The 18,499-nt window shown below is 58.9% G+C and overlaps 1 protein-coding gene across 3 annotated transcripts; it reads left to right on the forward strand.

Annotated features, from left to right (window-relative positions):
- Positions 1-5,099: 5,099 nt before the first annotated feature.
- TARBP2 (TARBP2 subunit of RISC loading complex) lies at positions 5,100-17,062 on the forward strand. 3 transcript variants are annotated; one of them, XM_057430986.1, is made up of 9 exons: positions 5,100-5,312; positions 6,137-6,242; positions 7,784-7,855; positions 7,983-8,055; positions 12,634-12,751; positions 12,866-12,993; positions 14,088-14,277; positions 15,435-15,565; positions 17,006-17,062. In XM_057430986.1, the coding sequence occupies exons 1-9, from the start codon at positions 5,114-5,116 to the stop codon at positions 17,030-17,032; spliced, it is 1,044 nt and encodes a 347-aa protein (XP_057286969.1). In that variant the 5' UTR covers positions 5,100-5,113; the 3' UTR covers positions 17,033-17,062. The 3 variants fall into 3 exon arrangements, with proteins under 3 accessions (XP_057286969.1, XP_057286968.1, XP_057286970.1); XM_057430985.1 differs by lacking the exon at positions 17,006-17,062 and having other exon boundaries at positions 15,435-15,637; XM_057430987.1 differs by lacking the exons at positions 7,784-7,855; positions 17,006-17,062 and having other exon boundaries at positions 15,435-15,637.
- The last annotated feature ends 1,437 nt before the right edge of the window (positions 17,063-18,499 follow it).

The following is an 18,499-nucleotide window of genomic DNA, read 5'->3' on the forward strand; positions in this document are numbered from 1 at the left end:
CCCCCTTGCATGCATGAGCAGCCCCTTCCACGTGTGTGCAAAGGGGAAACTGAGGCAGGGCTGGGGTGGGGGGATCCCGGGGGGGGGTCGGGGGGGGGGCAATTGCCATGGCAACAGCGGAGCCGTCGGATGACGTCATCACTAAAATTAGTGGGGGCGGGGCTTAACGTCACCCCGAGGGACCCCGGCGGTATCGTGTCCCCCCCCTGTGGTGACATCACGTCACGCGGTGACGTCATCCCGGTAAGGGATGGAGCCCCCCCCCCCCCTTCCTCCCCCATGGGGAAACTGAGGCACGAGCGGGGGAACCCCGGGGGTTCGGACAGCGGCCCCGTGTCGCGACAGAGCGGGGGGGGGGGGCGGAGAGAGAGCGCCCCCCGCCGGCACGGCTGTCGGGACATGGCGGCCTGTCGCGACATGGGGAGGGGCCGCGAGGGGCACAGGCCTGTGCAAGGGGATGCACACGGGCGTGCAAGGGGGGGGGGGCACCCGGTGTGCAAGGGGGTGCACATCGCGCCAGGCCTGCGCATACACGTGGGGGGGGGGGGGGGGGGTCACGCACCTGCGGGCGCTGCACACGCGTGTGCAAGGGGGGGGGGGGGTCCCTGTGCGTGTGCAAGAGCGGCTCAGCCATGGGGGGGGCACACGCGTGTGCAAGAGGCCGCTCGTGCCCCCCATCCCCCCCGGTAGCATCCCTGGTCCTACCCCCTCCCCCCCGAGCATCCCTGGTCCTACCCCCCCCCTTCCCCCTCCGCCGGTGCCGGTGCCGGTACCTGGGGGGTGCGGGCCCCGCGGTGCCGGTGGGGCCGGGGCCGGAGCCGCCGCTGGAGCCGGGGTTTGGTGCCGGTGACGCCGGGGGGAGGGACCGGGGCCGGTACCGGGGGGCCGGGGGCCGCGATCGGGGCGAACGGTGAAGAACGGCCCCGCCCGGCGTTTGACGCGGCCCCGCCCCGGCACGGCACGGAACGGAACGGAACGGACGGAACGGAACGGAGCGGAGCGGAGCGGCACCGAACGGGAACCCGCCGGTAGCGGCACCGGGACTGGGAGCACACCGAGACCCCCGCACCGGCACCGGGACTCCCCCATTGGCACCAGCATCCCTGTACTGGCAGCGGGACCCCTATAACGGCATGGGGACCCCTATAGCAGAACCGGCACCCCTATAGCAGCACCGTGACTGGGACCCTTGCACCAGGACCCCTACACCGGCACCGGCACCCCTGTAGAGGGACCCCATAAGGGCCCCAGGACCTCGATAATGGCACCGGCACAAGCACCCCAAAGAGCATCGTGACCCCTATAATGGAACTGGCACCAGCACCCCTGTACCGGTACCAGGATTGGGAGCCCACTGGCGCAGGGACCCTTGTAATGGAACTGGGACCCCTAGACTGGGACCGGGACCCCTATAATGGCACCAGCATCAGCACCAGGGTCCCCAAAGAGCCCCGGGACACCCCTATTGGCACCCACATCTCTATACTGGAACCAGCACCCCTATACTGGCACTGGCACTGGGAACCCAGTGGCACCGGGACCCCTGTAATGGAACTGGGACCCTTATACAGGCATGGGCACCCCTATAATGGCACGAGGACCCCTATAATGGAACTGGCACCAGCACCTCTATACTGGAACCAGCACCCCTATACTGGCACTGGCACTGGGACCCCACCTGCACCAGGACCCCTATATGTGCACCAGCACCCCTGTACCAGCATCAGAACCCCAATATGGGCACCAGGACCCCTATACTGGCACTGGGGACATACCAGGACCAGGATCTCTATACTGGCACCAGGACCCCTATAATGGAACTGGCACCAGCACCAGGACCTCTATACAAGCACCAGCTCCCCTATACTGGCACCCGGAACACACCTGCACCGGGACCCCTATAACAGCATGGGAACCCCTATAACGGCATCAGCACCAGCACTGGCAACCCAAAGGGCACCGGGACCCCTATACTGGCACCAGCACTGGGACCAGGACCTTGAATGGGATCAGGGCTCCCCTGTGGGTTCACCCCTTCCAAACCACGCCTGGTCCCCGTTACACTGGGACCAGGATCGGGATCCACCCGATGGCCCCCAGTGGCCCAACATGAGGGCGCCAGTGAGATCCCAGTGCTCCCAGTATGGATGTCCCTTTGTCCCCACTGCTCCCAGTCCATTCCTGGTGCTCCCAGTACGGGTGTCCTTCTGTCCACAGAGTTCCCAGTCTATTCCCAGTGCTCCCAATATGGGTGTCCCTCTATCCCCACTCCTCCCAGTTTAATCCTGATGCTCCCAGTATAGGTGTCCCTCTATGCCCACTGCTCCCAGTGCTTCCATTATGGGTGTCCCTCTGTCCCCACAGATCCCAATCTATTCACAGTGCTCCCAGTATGGGAGTCCCTCTGCCCACATTGCTCCCAGTCTGACCCCACTGTTCTGTCTATGAGGGCGATTCTATTTCCAGTGATCCCAGTTTGTTTCCAGTGCTTCCAACCCAGGCGCCCTTGCTCCCAGAGCTCCCAGTCTGGGTGTCCCTGCCCAGTGCTCCCAGTCTGTCCCCACTGATCAACCTCTCTTGGTCCCTGCCCATCCCAGTCCCAGCCTGCTGTCCCCATCCATTGACCCCTGTCCAGCTGTGTCCCATCCCATCCACCTGCCTGTCCCCACCCTTATCCTCATCCCACCCCACGTGTCCATCCCAATCCCACCCCACGTGTCCATCCCAATCCCACCCCACATGTCCATCCTGCTCCATCCCTATCCCACCCCACGTGTCCATCCCAATCCCACCCCACGTGTCCATCCCAATCCCACCCCACATGTCCATCCTGCTCCATCCCTATCCCACCCCACGTGTCCATCCCACTCCCACCCCACGTGTCCATCCCAATCCCACCCCACATGTCCATCCTGCTCCATCCCTATCCCAGCCACGTGTCCATCCCCATCCCAACCCATGTGTCCATCCCTGCCCATCCCCATCCCACCCCACGTGTGCATCCCCATCCCATCCCACGTGTCGATCCCTATCCCACCCCACGTGTGGATCCCCATCCCACCCCACATGTCCATCCCCATCCCACCCCACATGTCCATCCCCATCCCACCCCTCGTGTCCATCCCACTCCATCCCTATCCCACCCCACGTGTCCATCCTGATCCATCCCTATCCCACCCCACGTGTGGATCCCTATCCCACCGACGTGTCCATCCCTCTCCATCCCTATCCCACCTGTATCCATCCCTGTCCATCCCCATCCCACCCCACGTGTCCACCCCTATCCCACCCCACGTGTCCACCCCTATCCCACCCCACGTGTCCATCCCCATCCCACCCCACGTGTCCACCCCTATCCCACCCCACGTGTCCATCCCCATCCCACCCCCCGTGTCCACCCCTATCCCACCCCACGTGTCCACCCCTATCCCACCCCACGTGTCCACCCCTCTCCATCCCTCTCCCGCACCCCCCCATCATCCGTCCCCGCCTTCCCCGCGCAGGGCATTGTGGGAGCCCCCCTCCGCCCCTTCTCCCGCCGGATACAGCCCCCGCCCCCGGGATACACCGGGTTACACATCGGGATACAGGGGGATACAGCCCCCCCCGAACCGGATTACAGCGGGGCACACAGGGATACAGCCCCCCCGCCCCATCGGGATACAGGGGGATACACCGGGATACAGTCCCACCCACATCGGGATACACCGGGATACAGGGGGATACAGCCCCCCCCGAACCGGGATACATCCCCCCCCCCGGGACACCACCACCCCCCCCCCCCCCCCCCGGTACCGGGACCCACCCCCCACCCATCGGGATAGAGCCCCGGTATCGGGAAACAGCCCCGGGATACAGCCCCCGACACCGGGATACAGCCCCGGGATACACCCCCCGATATCGGGATACAGCCCCCAGTACCGGGATACAGCCCCCAAATACCGGGATACAGCCCCGGGATACACCCCCCGATATCGGGATACAGCCCCCAGTACCGGGATACAGCCCCCAAATACCGGGATACAGCCCCCGGAAACCCCTCCCCGACACCGGGGTACCCCCTCACGGGGTACATTGGGATCCACGGCACCCACTGGGATACCCCCCCCCCCGGATGTCCCCTGGGATACCGGGGTACAGCCGGGACCCCCCGGGTACCACTTACACTGGGAAGCACACACACAGCAGCGTCCCCATATGCATGGCACTGCCACCTTGTCCCCCTGTCCCCACGCTGTTGGTGATGCCCCCACGCTGTGGGTGATGTCCCCGTGTCCCCATGCTGTTGGTGATGCCCCCCTGTCCCCACACTGTTGGTGACGCCCCCCTGTCCGCACGCTGTTGGTGATGTCCCCCCTGTCCCCACACTGTTGGTGATGTCCCCCTGTCCCCATGCTGTTGGTGATGTCCCCATGCTGTTGGTGATGTCCCCATGCTGTTGGTGATGTCCCCACGCTGTTGGTGATGTCCCCATGCTGTTGGTGATGTCCCCACGCTGTTGGTGATGTCCCCACGCTGTTGGTGATGTCCCCACGCTGTTGGTGATGTCCCCACACTGTTGGTGATGCCCCCACACTGTTGGTGATGTCCCCACACTGTTGGTGATGTCCCCACACTGTTGGTGATGTCCCCACGCTGTTGGTGATGTCCCCACGCTGTTGGTGATGTCCCCACACTGTTGGTGATGTCCCCACACTGTTGGTGATGTCCCCACACTGTTGGTGATGCCCCCACACTGTTGGTGATGCCCCCACGCTGTTGGTGATGTCCCCCACGCTGTTGGTGATGTCCCCACGCTGTTGGTGATGTCCCCACGCTGTTGGTGATGTCCCCACACTGTTGGTGATGCCCCCACACTGTTGGTGATGCCCCCACACTGTTGGTGATGCCCCCACACTGTTGGTGATGCCCCCACACTGTTGGTGATGCCCCCACACTGTTGGTGATGCCCCCACACTGTTGGTGATGCCCCCACACTGTTGGTGATGCCCCCACACTGTTGGTGATGCCCCCACGCTGTTGGTGATGCCCCCCTGTCCCCACACTGTTGGTGATGTCCCCACACTGTTGGTGATGCCCCCACACTGTTGGTGATGCCCCCACGCTGTTGGTGATGCTGGGCTGCTCCAGCCCTGTCCCTAGCCTGGAGCAGATGCTGGCCGCCAATCCCGGGAAGACGCCCATCAGCCTCCTGCAGGAATATGGCACTCGCATAGGGAAGACCCCGGGCTACGACCTGCTGAAGGCCGAGGGCCAGGCCCACCAGCCCAACTTCACCTTCCGAGTCACCGTGGGGGACATCAGCTGCACCGGTGGGTACCAGCACCCCCCTCCCGCCCTGCGTCCATCCCCGTCCCGCTTGGCTGGGATGCAGGGAGAGGGCAGGGAGGACACGGTGGGGATGTGCTGGGGGGGTCCTGGTGGGAGGTATCCCGTTGGGAGCCCTCAGGGATGGGCTGGCATCCTGGTGCTTGGAATGCTCCATTGGGAGCCCCAAATGTGGGTTGAGGTGGGGGGATCATCTGGGATCCCGATGCTTGGGGTGCTCAGGGATCCATTGGAACCCCAAATGTGGGTTGAGGTGGGGGGATCATCTGGGATCCCGATGCTTGGGGTGCTCAGGGATCCATTGGGAACCCCAAAAGTGGGTTGAGGTGGGGGGATCATCTGGGATCCCCATGCTTGGGGTGCTCAGCGATCCATTGGGACCCCAAATGTGGGTTGAGGTGGGGGGATCATCTGGGATCCCCATGCTTGGGATGCTCAGGGATCCATTGGGACCCCAAAAGTGGGTTGAGGTGGGGGGATCATCTGGGATCCCCATGCTTGGGGTGCTCAGCGATCCATTGGGAACCCCAAAAGTGGGTTGAGGTGGGGGGATCATCTGGGATCCCCATGCTTGGGGTGCTCAGGGATCCATTGGGACCCCAAATGTGGGTTGAGGTGGGGGGATCATCTGGGATCCCCATGCTTGGGGTGCTCAGCGATCCATTGGGACCCCAGAAAGTGGGTTGGGATGGAGGGATTACCTGGGATCTGGGTGTCCCAAGGGAACTGGGAGTCAATGAGAACTCTGGGGGGGACCCTGGGTGTTGCACCCCCCCCACCCCTCCAGCTCACCCAATGGGTGCCCCAGGGCAGGGACCCAGCAAGAAGGCGGCGAAGCACAAAGCGGCCGAGGTGGCCCTGAAGCTGCTCAAAGGGGGGGACATGCTGGAGGCCACCCCCCCCGAGGAGCCCAGGTGAGGGGGGGGACCCCAGGGTGCTGGGGGTTCATGGGTGGGGGTCAGGGTGCAGCACGGGAAGGGGTTGGAGGGAGATTTGGGGTGCTGGGGTGGTACCCAGGGTGCTGGGGGTACCCAGGTCCAGTGGTCCTTGGGGGGGTGAGAGCATCCAGGGGGACTTGGGGGTACCCAGAGTGATGGGGGATGCAAGGGATTGAGCATCCCAAGGGATTTAGGGAGCACAGATGGGTTTGGGGGTGCCCAGGGTGATGGGGGATGCAGGCAGGGATTGAGCATCCCAAGGGATTTGGGAGCTCACATGGGTTTGGGGGTACCCAGGGTGATGGGGGATGCAGGGGATTGAGCATCCCAAGGGATTTGGGAGCTCAGTTGTGTTTGGGGGTACCCAGGGTGATGGGGGATGCAGGGGATTGAGCATCCCAAGGGATCTGGGGGGGTTTGTGGAGTTCAGATGGATTTGGGGGGGGGTGTTGAGGGTGCCCAGGCAGGTCTGGGGGTGCAGGGGGGGGGGAGTGTTTTAGGGGAGCCAAGAGAATTGGGGGTGCTGGGGGGGGATGTGGGTGTCCCATGGGAATGGGGGGGGCTGGGGGGGGATGTGGGTGTCCCATGGGAATTGGGGTGCCAGGGGGGGATGTGGGTGTCCCATGGGAATTGGGGTGCCAGGGGGGGATGTGGGTGTCCCATGGGAATTGGGGTGCCAGGGGGGGATGTGGGTGTCCCATGGGAATTGGGGTGCCGGGGGGGGATGTGGGTGTCCCATGGGAATTGGGGTGCCGGGGGGGATGTGGGTGTCCCATGGGAATTGGGGTGCCGGGGGGGGATGTGGGTGTCCTGTGGGAATTGGGGTGCCAGGGGGGGATGTGGGTGTCCCATGGGAATTGGGGTGCCAGGGGGGGATGTGGGTGTCCTGTGGGAATTGGGGTGCCAGGGGGGATGGGAATTGGGGTGCCAGGGGGGATGTGGGTGTCCTGGGGAATTGGGGTGCCGGGGGGGATGTGGGTGTCCCGTGGGAATTGGGGTGCCGGGGGGATGTGGGTGTCCCATGGGAATTGGGGTGCCGGGGGGATGTGGGTGTCCCATGGGAATTGGGGTGCCGGGGGGATGTGGGTGTCCCATGGGAATTGGGGTGCCGGGGGGATGTGGGTGTCCCATGGGAATTGGGGTGCCAGGGGGGATGTGGGTGTCCCGTGGGAATTGGGGTGCCGGGGGGGGATGTGGGTGTCCTGTGGGAATTGGGGTGCCAGGGGGGGATGTGGGTGTCCCGTGGGAATTGGGGTGCCGGGGGGGGATGTGGGTGTCCTGTGGGAATTGGGGTGCCAGGGGGGGATGTGGGTGTCCCATGGGAATTGGGGTGCCAGGGGGGGATGTGGGTGTCCTGTGGGAATTGGGGTGCCAGGGGGGGATGTGGGTGTCCCATGGGAATTGGGGTGCCGGGGGGGATGTGGGTGTCCCGTGGGAATTGGGGTGCCGGGGGGGGATGTGGGTGTCCCATGGGAACTGGGGGGGTCAGTGTTAACCTCTCCCCTTCTCTCCCCAAGCTCTCCTTCCCTCCCAGAGCCCCCGGCTGAGGCGCCCCCCCCAGCACCCACTGTGCCCCCCCCCTCCCCCAGGTAATGGGTGGGGGGCACCCAACGTGTGTGTCCCCCAACCCCTGCCCCCCAATACCCCAATGGGGGGGGTCCTGGTGTGCCCTGGGCCCCCCCCCTCACTCTGTGCCCATCTCCCCCCCCACACCAGGGGCACCCCCATGGACATGAAGAGCCCCGTGGCCCCCCCCCAGGCCGAGTGCAACCCCGTGGGGGCCCTGCAGGTGGGTGACACTGTAGGGGGGCAGAGGGGACACGGACCCCCCCCATGGGACCGTTATCCTTGTTTGGGGAATGGTTATCCCTGTTTTGGGAATGGTTATCCCTGTTTTGGGAATGGTTATCCCTGTTTGGGAATGGTTATCCCTGTTTGGGAATGGTTATCCCTGTTTTGGGAATGGTTATCCCTGTTTTGGGGAATGGTTATCCCTGTTTGGGAATGGTTATCCCTGTTTTGGGAATGGTTATCCCTGTTTGGGAATGGTTATCCCTGTTTTGGGAATGGTTATCCCTGTTTGGGAATGGTTATCCCTGTTTGGGAGTGGTTATCCCTGTTTTGGGGCCATTATCCCTGTTTGGGAATGGTTATCCCTGTTTGGGGAATGGTTATCCCTGTTTTGGGGAATGGTTATCCCTGTTTGGGAATGGTTATCCCTGTTTTGGGGCCATTATCCCTGTTTTTGGGGAATGGTTATCCCTGTTTGGGAATGGTTATCCCTGTTTTGGGGCCGTTATCCCTGTTTTGGGAATGGTTATCCCTGTTTTGGGGAATGGTTATCCCTGTTTGGGAATGGTTATCCCTGTTTTGGGGAATGGTTATCCCTGTTTTGGGGAATGGTTATCCCTGTTTTGGGAATGGTTATCCCTGTTTTGGGAATGGTTATCCCTGTTTGGGAATGGTTATCCCTGTTTTGGGAATGGTTATCCCTGTTTTGGGGCCGTTATCCCTGTTTGGGAATGGTTATCCCTGTTTGGGAATGGTTATCCCTGTTTTGGGGAATGGTTATCCCTGTTTGGGAATGGTTATCCCTGTTTTGGGAATGGTTATCCCTGTTTGGGAATGGTTATCCCGGTTTTGGGAATGGTTATCCCTGTTTTGGGGCCGTTATCCCTGTTTTGGGAATGGTTATCCCTGTTTTGGGGAATGGTTATCCCTGTTTTGGAGCTGTTACCCATGTTTTGGGAATGGTTATCCCTGTTTTGGGGCTGTTATCCCTGTTTTGGGAATGGTTATCCCTGTTTTGGGGCAGTTATCCCTGTTTTGGGGCTGTTATCCTTGTTTTGGGGATGGTTATCCCTGTTTTGGGGATGGTTATCCCTGTTGTGGGGATGGTTATCCCTGTTTTGGGGCCGTTATCCCTGTTTGGGAATGGTTATCCCTGTTTTGGGGCAGTTATCCCTGTTTTGGGGATGGTTATCCCTGTTTTGGGGCAGTTATCCCTGTTTTGGGGATGGTTATCCCTGTTTTGTTTGGGACAGGGGACCCGTTTTGAGGACAGTTCTAGTTTGGGGATGTTCATCCCCATTTTGGTGGGGGTTATCCCTCTTTCAGGAACTCTTATCCCCATTTTAGGACATTTATGCACAGTTTGGGGATGTTTCTCTCTGGCTGGGGACAGTTATTTCTATTTTGGGGATATTTATCCCCATTTTGGGGTCATTTATCCCCATTTTGGGGTCAGTTTTCCTCATCTGGGCACAGTTATCCCCATTTTGGTGATGGAGACCCATTTTGGGGACAGTTATCCCTGTTTTGGTGGTGGAGACCCATTTTGGGGACAGTTATCCCTATTTTGGTGATGGAGACCCATTTTGGGGATATTTATCCCCATTTTGGTGATGGAGACCCATTTTGGGGATATTTATCCCCATTTTGGTGATGGAGACCCATTTTGGGGATATTTATCCCCATTTTGGTGATGGAGACCCATTTTGGGGATATTTATCCCCATTTTGGTGATGGAGACCCAGTTTGGGGACAGTTATCCCTATTTTGGTGATGGAGACCCATTTTGGGGACAGTTATCCCCATTTTGGTGATGGAGACCCATTTTGGGGACAGTTATCCCTATTTTGGTGATGGAGACCCATTTTGGGGACAGTTATCCCCATTTTGGTGATGGAGACCCATTTTGGGGACAGTTATCCCCATTTTGGTGATGGAGACCCATTTTGGGGACAGTTATCCCTATTTTGGTGATGGAGACCCATTTTGGGGACAGTTATCCCCATTTTGGTGATGGAGACCCATTTTGGGGACAGTTATCCCTATTTTGGTGATGGAGACCCATTTTGGGGACAGTTATCCCCATTTTGGTGATGGAGACCCATTTTGGGGACAGTTATCCCCATTTTGGTGATGGAGACCCATTTTGGGGACAGTTATCCCTATTTTGGGGACAGCTCTCCTAATTTTTGTGTCAGTTATCCCCCTTCTGGTGTCGGTTCTCCCCATTTATTTCCATTTCCGGCCCAGTTATCCCCATTCCGGAGATGGGTATCCCTATTTTGGGGAGGGAGAACCATTTGGGGACAGTTATTCCTGCTTTGGTGTTGGTTATCCCCATTTTAGTGTCATTTATCCCCATTTTGGGGCTGTTTAGCCCTATTTTGGTATCATTTATCCCTGTTTTGGTATCATTTATCCCCATTTTGATGTCATTTAGCCCCATTTTGGGCTGTTTATCCCTACTTTGGTATCATTTATCCCTATTTTGGTATCATTTATCCCCATTTTGGTATCATTTATCCCCATTTTGATGTCATTTATCCCCATTTAGGTGTCATTTATCCCCATTTTGGGGCTGTTTATCCCCATTTTGGTGTCATTTATCCCCATTTTGGTGTCATTTATCCCCATTTTGATGTCATTTAATCTCCATTTGGGTGTCATTTATCCCCATTTTGGGGCTGTTTATCCCCATTTTGGGGCTGTTTATCCCCATTTTGGTATCATTTATCCCCATTTTGATGTCATTTAATCTCCATTTGGGTGTCATTTATCCCCATTTTGGGGCTGTTTATCCCCATTTTGGTATCATTTATCCCCATTTTGATGTCATTTATCCCCATTTAGGTGTCATTTATCCCCATTTTGGGGCTGTTTATCCCCATTTTGGTGTCATTTATCCCCATTTTGGTGTCATTTATCCCCATTTTGATGTCATTTATCTCCATTTGGGTGTCATTTATCCCCATTTTGGGGCTGTTTATCCCCATTTTGGTATCATTTGTCCCCATTTAGGTGTCATTTATCCCCATTCTGGGGCTGTTTATCCACATTTTGGTATCATTTATCCCCATTTTGATATCATCTATCCCCATTTTGATGTCATTTGTCCCCATTTAGGTGTCATTTATCCCCATTTTGGGGCTGTTTATCCCCATTTTGGTATCATTTATCCCCATTTGGATGTCATTTATCTCCATTTGGGTGTCATTTATCCCCATTTTGAGGCTGTTTATCCCCATTTTGGTATCATTGATCCCCATTTGGGTGTCATTTATCCCCATTTTGATGTCCTTTATCCCCACTTTGAAATCATATATGCCCATTTTGATGTCATTTGTCCCCATTTGGGTGTCATTTATGCCCATTTGGGGGCTGTTAATCCCCATTTTGGTGTCCTTTATCCCCATTTTGATGTCCTTTATCCCCATTTTGATGTCCTTTATCCCCATTTTGGGGCTGTTTATCCCCATCTTGGTGTCTTTTATCCCCATTTTGATGTCCTTTGTCCCCATTTTGGGGCTGTTTATCCCCATCTTGATGTCTTTTATCCCCATTTTGATGTCCTTTATCCCCATTTTGGGGCTGTTTATCCCCATTTTGATGTCCTTTATCCCCATTTTGGGGCTGTTAATCCCCATTTTGATGTCATTTATGCCCATTTTGGGGCTGTTTATCCCCATTTTGATGTCCTTTGTCCCCATTTTGGGGCTGTTTATCCCCATCTTGATGTCTTTTATCCCCATTTTGATGTCCTTTATCCCCATTTTGATGTCATTTATGCCCATTTTGGGGCTGTTTATCCCCATTTTGATGTCCTTTATCCCCATTTTGGGGCTGTTAATCCCCATTTTGATGTCCTTTATCCCCATTTTGATGTCCTTTATCCCCATTTTGGGGCTGTTAATCCCCATTTTGATGTCCTTTATCCCCATTTTGATGTCCTTTATCCCCATTTTGGGGCTGTTTATCCCCATCTTGATGTCCTTTATCCCCATTTTGATGTCCTTTATCCCCATTTTGGGGCTGTTTATCCCCATTTTGATGTCCTTTATCCCCATTTTGGGGCTGTTTATCCCCATCTTGATGTCCTTTATCCCCATTTTGATGTCCTTTATCCCCATTTTGGTGTCATTTATCCCCATTTTGATGTCCTTTATCCCCATTCTGGGGCTGTTTATCCCCATTTTGATGTCGTTTATCCGCTTTTTCATGTCCTTTATCCCCATTTTGATGTCCTTTATCCCCATTCTGGGGCTGTTTATCCCCATTTTGATGTCCTTTATGCCCATTTTGGGGCTGTTTATCCCCATTTTGATGTCCTTTATCCCCATTTCGGGGCTGTTTATCCCCATTTTGATGTCCTTTATCCCCATTTTGATGTCCTTTATCCCCATTCTGGGGCTGTTTATCCCCATTTTGATGTCCTTTATCCCCATTTCGGGGCTGTTTATCCCATTTTCATGTCCTTTATCCCCATTTTGATGTCCTTTATCCCCATTCTGGGGCTGTTTGTGCCCGTGCGGGTGGCACAGGAGCCCTCTGACCCCATCCCTACCCCATGGCCCCACAGGAGCTGGTGGTGCAGAAGGGCTGGCGCCTGCCCGAGTACACGGTGACGCAGGAGTCGGGCCCGGCGCATCGCAAGGAGTTCACCATGACCTGCCGCGTGGAGCGCTTCGTGGAGATCGGTGGGGCTATGGGGGGGCTATGGGGCACCCCCGATGTCCCCATCAATGAGGGGGGGGGCACAGAGCAGGCAATGGGCTCACCCCCGTCCCTGTCCCTGTTCCCCCCCCCTGCAGGCAGTGGTACCTCCAAGAAGCTGGCCAAGCGCAACGCGGCCGCCAAGATGCTGGTTCGGATCCACAACGTGCCCATGGAGCAGCGGGAGGGCAGCGAGGCCGAGGTGGAGGAGGATCAGTTCTCCATGGTACTGCCGGAGCATCCCCAGGGATAACGGGGGGATGCAGGCACCCAGAGCATCCCAAGGGATAACGGGGGGATGCAGGCACCCAGAGCATCCTGAGGGATAACGGGGGATGCAGGCACCAAGAGCATCCCAAGGGATAACGGGGGATGCAGGCACCCAGAGCATCCTGAGGGATAATGGGGGATGCAGGCACCAAGAGCATCCCAAGGGATAACGGGGGGATGCAGGCACCCAGAGCATCCTGAGGGATAACGGGGGATGCAGGCACCAAGAGCATCCCAAGGGATAACGGGGGATGCAGGCACCCAGAGCATCCCCAGGGATAACGGGGGATGCAGGCACCCAGAGCATCCCGAGAGATAATGGGGGGATGCAGGCACCCAGAGCATCCTGAGGGATAATGGGGGGATGCAGGCACCCAGAGCATCCCGAGGGATAATGGGGGGATGCAGGCACCCAGAGCATCCTGAGGGATAACGGGGGATGCAGGCACCCAGAGCATCCTGAGGGATAATGGGGGGATGCAGGCACCCAGAGCATCCCCAGGGATAACGGGGGATGCAGGCACCCAGAGCATCCCCAGGGATAACGGGGGATGCAGGCACCCAGAGCATCCTGGGGATGCAGGCACCCAGAGCATCCCGAGAGATAATGGGGGGATGCAGGCACCCAGAGCATCCTGAGGGATAATGGGGGGATGCAGGCACCCAGAGCATCCCGAGGGATAATGGGGGGATGCAGGCACCCAGAGCATCCTGACGGATAACGGGGGGATGCAGGCACCCAGAGCATCCCGAGGGATAATGGGGGGATGCAGGCACCCAGAGCATCCTGAGGGATAACGGGGGGATGCAGGCACCCAGAGCATCCTGAGGGCTAACAGGGGGATGCAGGCACCCAGAGCATCCCCAGGGATAACGGGGGGATGCAGGCACCCAGAGCATCCTGAGGGATAACGGGGGATGCAGGCACCCAGAGCATCCTTAGGAGTTAATGGGGACATGGGCACCCTATGGGGGTGTGTGGAGGGTCCCTGAGCTGCCAGCTCCCCACGGGGTGCTGGGGGGTCCCCATTCACCCCGTGCCCCCCCCAGGGGTGCCCCCGGCTGGAGGGGCTGCGGGGCCGGGCCCCCGGCTGCACCTGGGATTCGCTGCGGAACTCGGTGGGTGAGAAGATGCTTCAGCTGCGGAGCCACCCCCTGGCACCCATGGGTGCGGGCGCCTGCGCCCTGCTGCAGGAGCTCTCCGAGGAGCAGAGCTTCGCCATCAGCTACCTCGACATCGGTGAGCACCGCGCACCCTATGGGTGCCCCTGGGTGCGGGAGGGAGCCGTGGGACCTGTGGGCTCAGGGTTTGGGTACCCATGGGTGCCGTAGCCCATGGACACCTATGGACACGCATGGGCTTAGGGTTGGGGCACCCATGGGTGCCACAGCCCGTGGACACAATGAGCTCAGGGTTTGGGTACCCATGGGTGCCACAGCCCATGGACACCATGAGCCCCCCATGGGTTTAGGGTTTGGGCGCTTATGAGTGCCCCAGCCTATGGACACCCACAAGTCTTCCATGGGCAGCCATGAGCCCCACATGGACACCCATGAGCTCAGGGTTTGGGCACCTATGGGTGCTTGAGCCCCCCATGGACACCTATTAACACCCATGTGCTTAGGGATTTGGGCACCCATGGACACCCATGAGCCCCCCTGAACCCCAGACACCCCATTTGGCACCTATGGGCCCATGGACACCCATGAGCCCCCATGACCACCCATTGACACCCATGTGCTTAGGGTTTGGGCACCTATGGGTACCCCCCATGGACACCCATGGACCACCCATTGACACCCATGTGCTTAGGATTTGAGTACCCCAGCCCATGGACACCCTATGAACACCCATTGACACCCATGTGCTTAGGATTTGGGCACCTATGGGTACCCCAGCCCATGGACACCCATGAGCCCCCATGAACACCCATTGACACCCATGTGCTTAGGGTTTGGGCACCTATGGGTACCCCAGCCCATGGACACCCATGAGCCCCCTATGAACACCCATTGACACCCATGTGCTTAGGATTTGGGCACCTATGGGTACCCCAGCCCATGGATGCCCATGAGCCCCCTATGAACACCCATTGACACCCATGTGCTTAGGGTTTGGGCACCTATGGGTACCCCAGCCCATGGACACCCATGAGCCCCCTATGAACACCCATTGACACCCATGTGCTTAGGGTTTGGGCACCTATGGGTACCCCAGCCTATGGATGCCCATGAGCCCCCCATAGGCTGTGGCACCTTTGATGCCACATGCACCATGTGGCACCCATGGCCATGGGTGTCCGTGTGCTCAGCACTGGGGCACCCATGGGTGCAGCCTGCTCTTGGGCAGGGGTGTGTGAGGGTTGGGGGTCACTGACCTGTCCCTGTCCCCCCCAGACGCGCTGAGCCTCAGTGGCCTGCACCAGTGCCTGGTGGAGCTCTCGACCCAACCGGCCACCGTGTGCCATGGGGCGGCCCCATCGCGCGCCGGCGCCCGCGCCCAGGCTGCCCGCAACGCGCTGCAGTACCTGCGGGTGATGGCCGGGGGCAAGTGAGCCCATGGGCACCCCATGGATGGACCCACGGACACAGGGATGGACCCATGGATGGACACACGGACACAGGGATGGACCCATGGATGGACACACAGACAGACCCATGGATGGACCCACGGACACAGGGACGGACCCATGGATGGACACACGGACACAGGGATGGACCCATGGATGGACACACAGACCCATGGATGGACCCACGGACACAGGGACAGACCCATGGATGGACCCACAGACCCATGGATGGACCCACGGACACAGGGACAGACCCATTAGTGGACACATGGACACAAGGACGGACCCATGGATGGACACACAGACACAGGGATGGACCCATGGATGGACACACAGACAGACCCATGGATGGACACACAGACAGACCCATGGATGGACACACGGACAGACCCATGGATGGACACACGGACACAGGGACGGACCCATGGACATGGATGGACACACAGACAGACCCATGGATGGACCCATAGACCCATGGATGGACCCACGGACACAGGGACGGACACAGGGATGGACACACGGACACAGGGATGGACCCATGGATGGACACACGGACAGACCCATGGATGGACACACACACAGACCCATGGATGGACACACGGACAGACCCATGGATGGACACACGGACCCATGGATGGACACACACACATGGATGGACAGACCCATGGATGGACACACGGACAGACCCATGGATGGACACACACACACATGGACACACGGACCATGGATGGACACACACACACATGGATGGACACAGGGACGGACCCATGGATGGACCCACACAGACACATGGATGGACACACACACAGACCCATGGATGGACCCACGGACACAGGGACGGACCCATGGATGGACACACAGACACAGGGACAGACCCATTGGTGGACACATGGACACAAGGACGGACCCATGGATGGACCTACGGACACAGGGATGGACCCATGGATGGACCCACGGACACAGGGACAGACCCATGGATGGACACACGGACACAGGGATGGACCCATGGACATAAGGACAGACCCATGGATGGACATATGGACACACAGACAGACCCATGGATGGACACAAGGACAGACCCATGGATGGACCCATGGACACACAGACCCATGGATGGACACAAGGACAGACCCATGGATGGACCCACAGACAGACCCATGGATGGACTCATGGACACAAGGACAGACCCATGGATGGACATACAGACAGACCCATGGATGGACCCATGGACACAGGGATGGACCCATGGACATAAGGACAGACCCATGGATGGACCCACAGACAGACCCATGGATGGACCCACGGACAAAGGACAGACCCATGGATGGACACATGGACACACGGACAGACCCATGGATGGACACACAGACAGATGGACAGACCCATGGACTGCAGTACCTGCGGGTCATGGCCAGGGGCAAGTGACCCCCATGGGCACCCCATGGACCCATGGATGGATGGACGGACCCACAGACACATGGACACGCAAACCCACGGACAGACCCACGGGCACATGGACGGACCCACAGACAACGTGCCGCAGTACCTGCATGTCATAGTGGGGGGCAGGTGACACCCCCAACCGTGATCTATGGACGGACACAGACCCACGCATGGACACACAGACCATGGACAGACCCCCACATGGACCCATGGACAGACCCCTGGACCCCAACTGGTGGACCCAGCTGCACCCACGGCCACCCAGGCAGACCCCCAGCCCCATGGACAGACGCACTGGTGCCCAGTGTGGGGACCTGGCCCTGCTGATGCTGCCCATGGAGCCTGGACAGAGCTGGGGCTCTGGGAATAAAGCTGGGGGGGGGTAAACTCCTGCCTCGTATCTTCCTTGGGGGGGGGCACTGGGGGCTGTGGTTGGGCCAGGTCCCTGCCAGGGTCCAGGGATGGGGCAGCCACAGCTTCTCTGGGCACCCTGTGCCAGCGCCTCAGCACCCTCCCAGGGAAGAGCTTCTGCCCCAGAGCTCATCTCAGTCTCCCCTCGGGCAGGTTCAAGCCATTCCCCTTGGCCTGTCCCTGTCCCTCCATCCCTTGTCCCAAGCCCCTCTCCAGGTTCCCTGCAGCCCCTCCATGCTCTGGAGCTGCTCTCGGGTCTCCGCTTCAGGAGCCTTCTCCTTGCTGACAGGGGAGAAGGGAGGGAGAGCCTGGGCACGGAGCTGGCCTCAGGCTCCGCTCGCACCCAGGGGTTATCACCCGCAGCAAGCGCGGGTGTTGCTGTCGATACCGTGGGGCAGGATCCTCCTGAGCCCTTGTGTGGGGCGGATAAAGCCCCCCCTACCCCCCCCCCGGGCTGTGCCAAGCGCTCACACAAGGGATGGGGCACAACAAGAGGGGCAAGGAGCACCCGGAGGATGCTCACGGATCCCAACTGTGGGGCTGTGCCGCTAAAGCGCATCCATCGTTGCCATAGCAACAGCCCCACATGCAGCCTATGGGGAGCAGGGCAGGGACCAGCTTTGGGGGTCTCCATCACAATCGGGCACCCCAGGATCCCTAAAGGCTGCCCACAGAGAAGGGCACCGCAGCCCAGCACGGCCCAGGGTCCCCAGGACGTGGAGAGCCACTGGAATACCCCCTGTGGTGTGGGGTGCCAGAGGGACCCCTTGGGTGAGCCCCAGAGCCCCCCATTGTGGCTCCCCACGTGGGTCGCCCCACAGTGGCCCCAAGCCCCATCAGCATCCCCAAATGTCCCTGCCCCACAAGGGTCTGGGGAGCCCCATGGATGGAGCTGTACAGGGGGATGCTGGGCACCGGAGGAACTCAGGATGGGATCAGGGGGAAGCTTGGGATCGATGTGGGTGCATTTAGGGTCCGGAGGCCAAGCGAGCGAGGGGTTGGAAACCAGTGCGGGATTGAAGGGTCAGTGGTGGGGAT

This window comes from Pezoporus wallicus, unplaced genomic scaffold (assembly GCF_028554395.1).
Source record: "Pezoporus wallicus isolate ANWC-B61680 ecotype Strahan unplaced genomic scaffold, APGP_CSIRO_Pwel_v1 contig_9469, whole genome shotgun sequence".
In the NCBI taxonomy this organism is placed as follows: Eukaryota; Metazoa; Chordata; class Aves; order Psittaciformes; family Psittacidae; genus Pezoporus; species Pezoporus wallicus.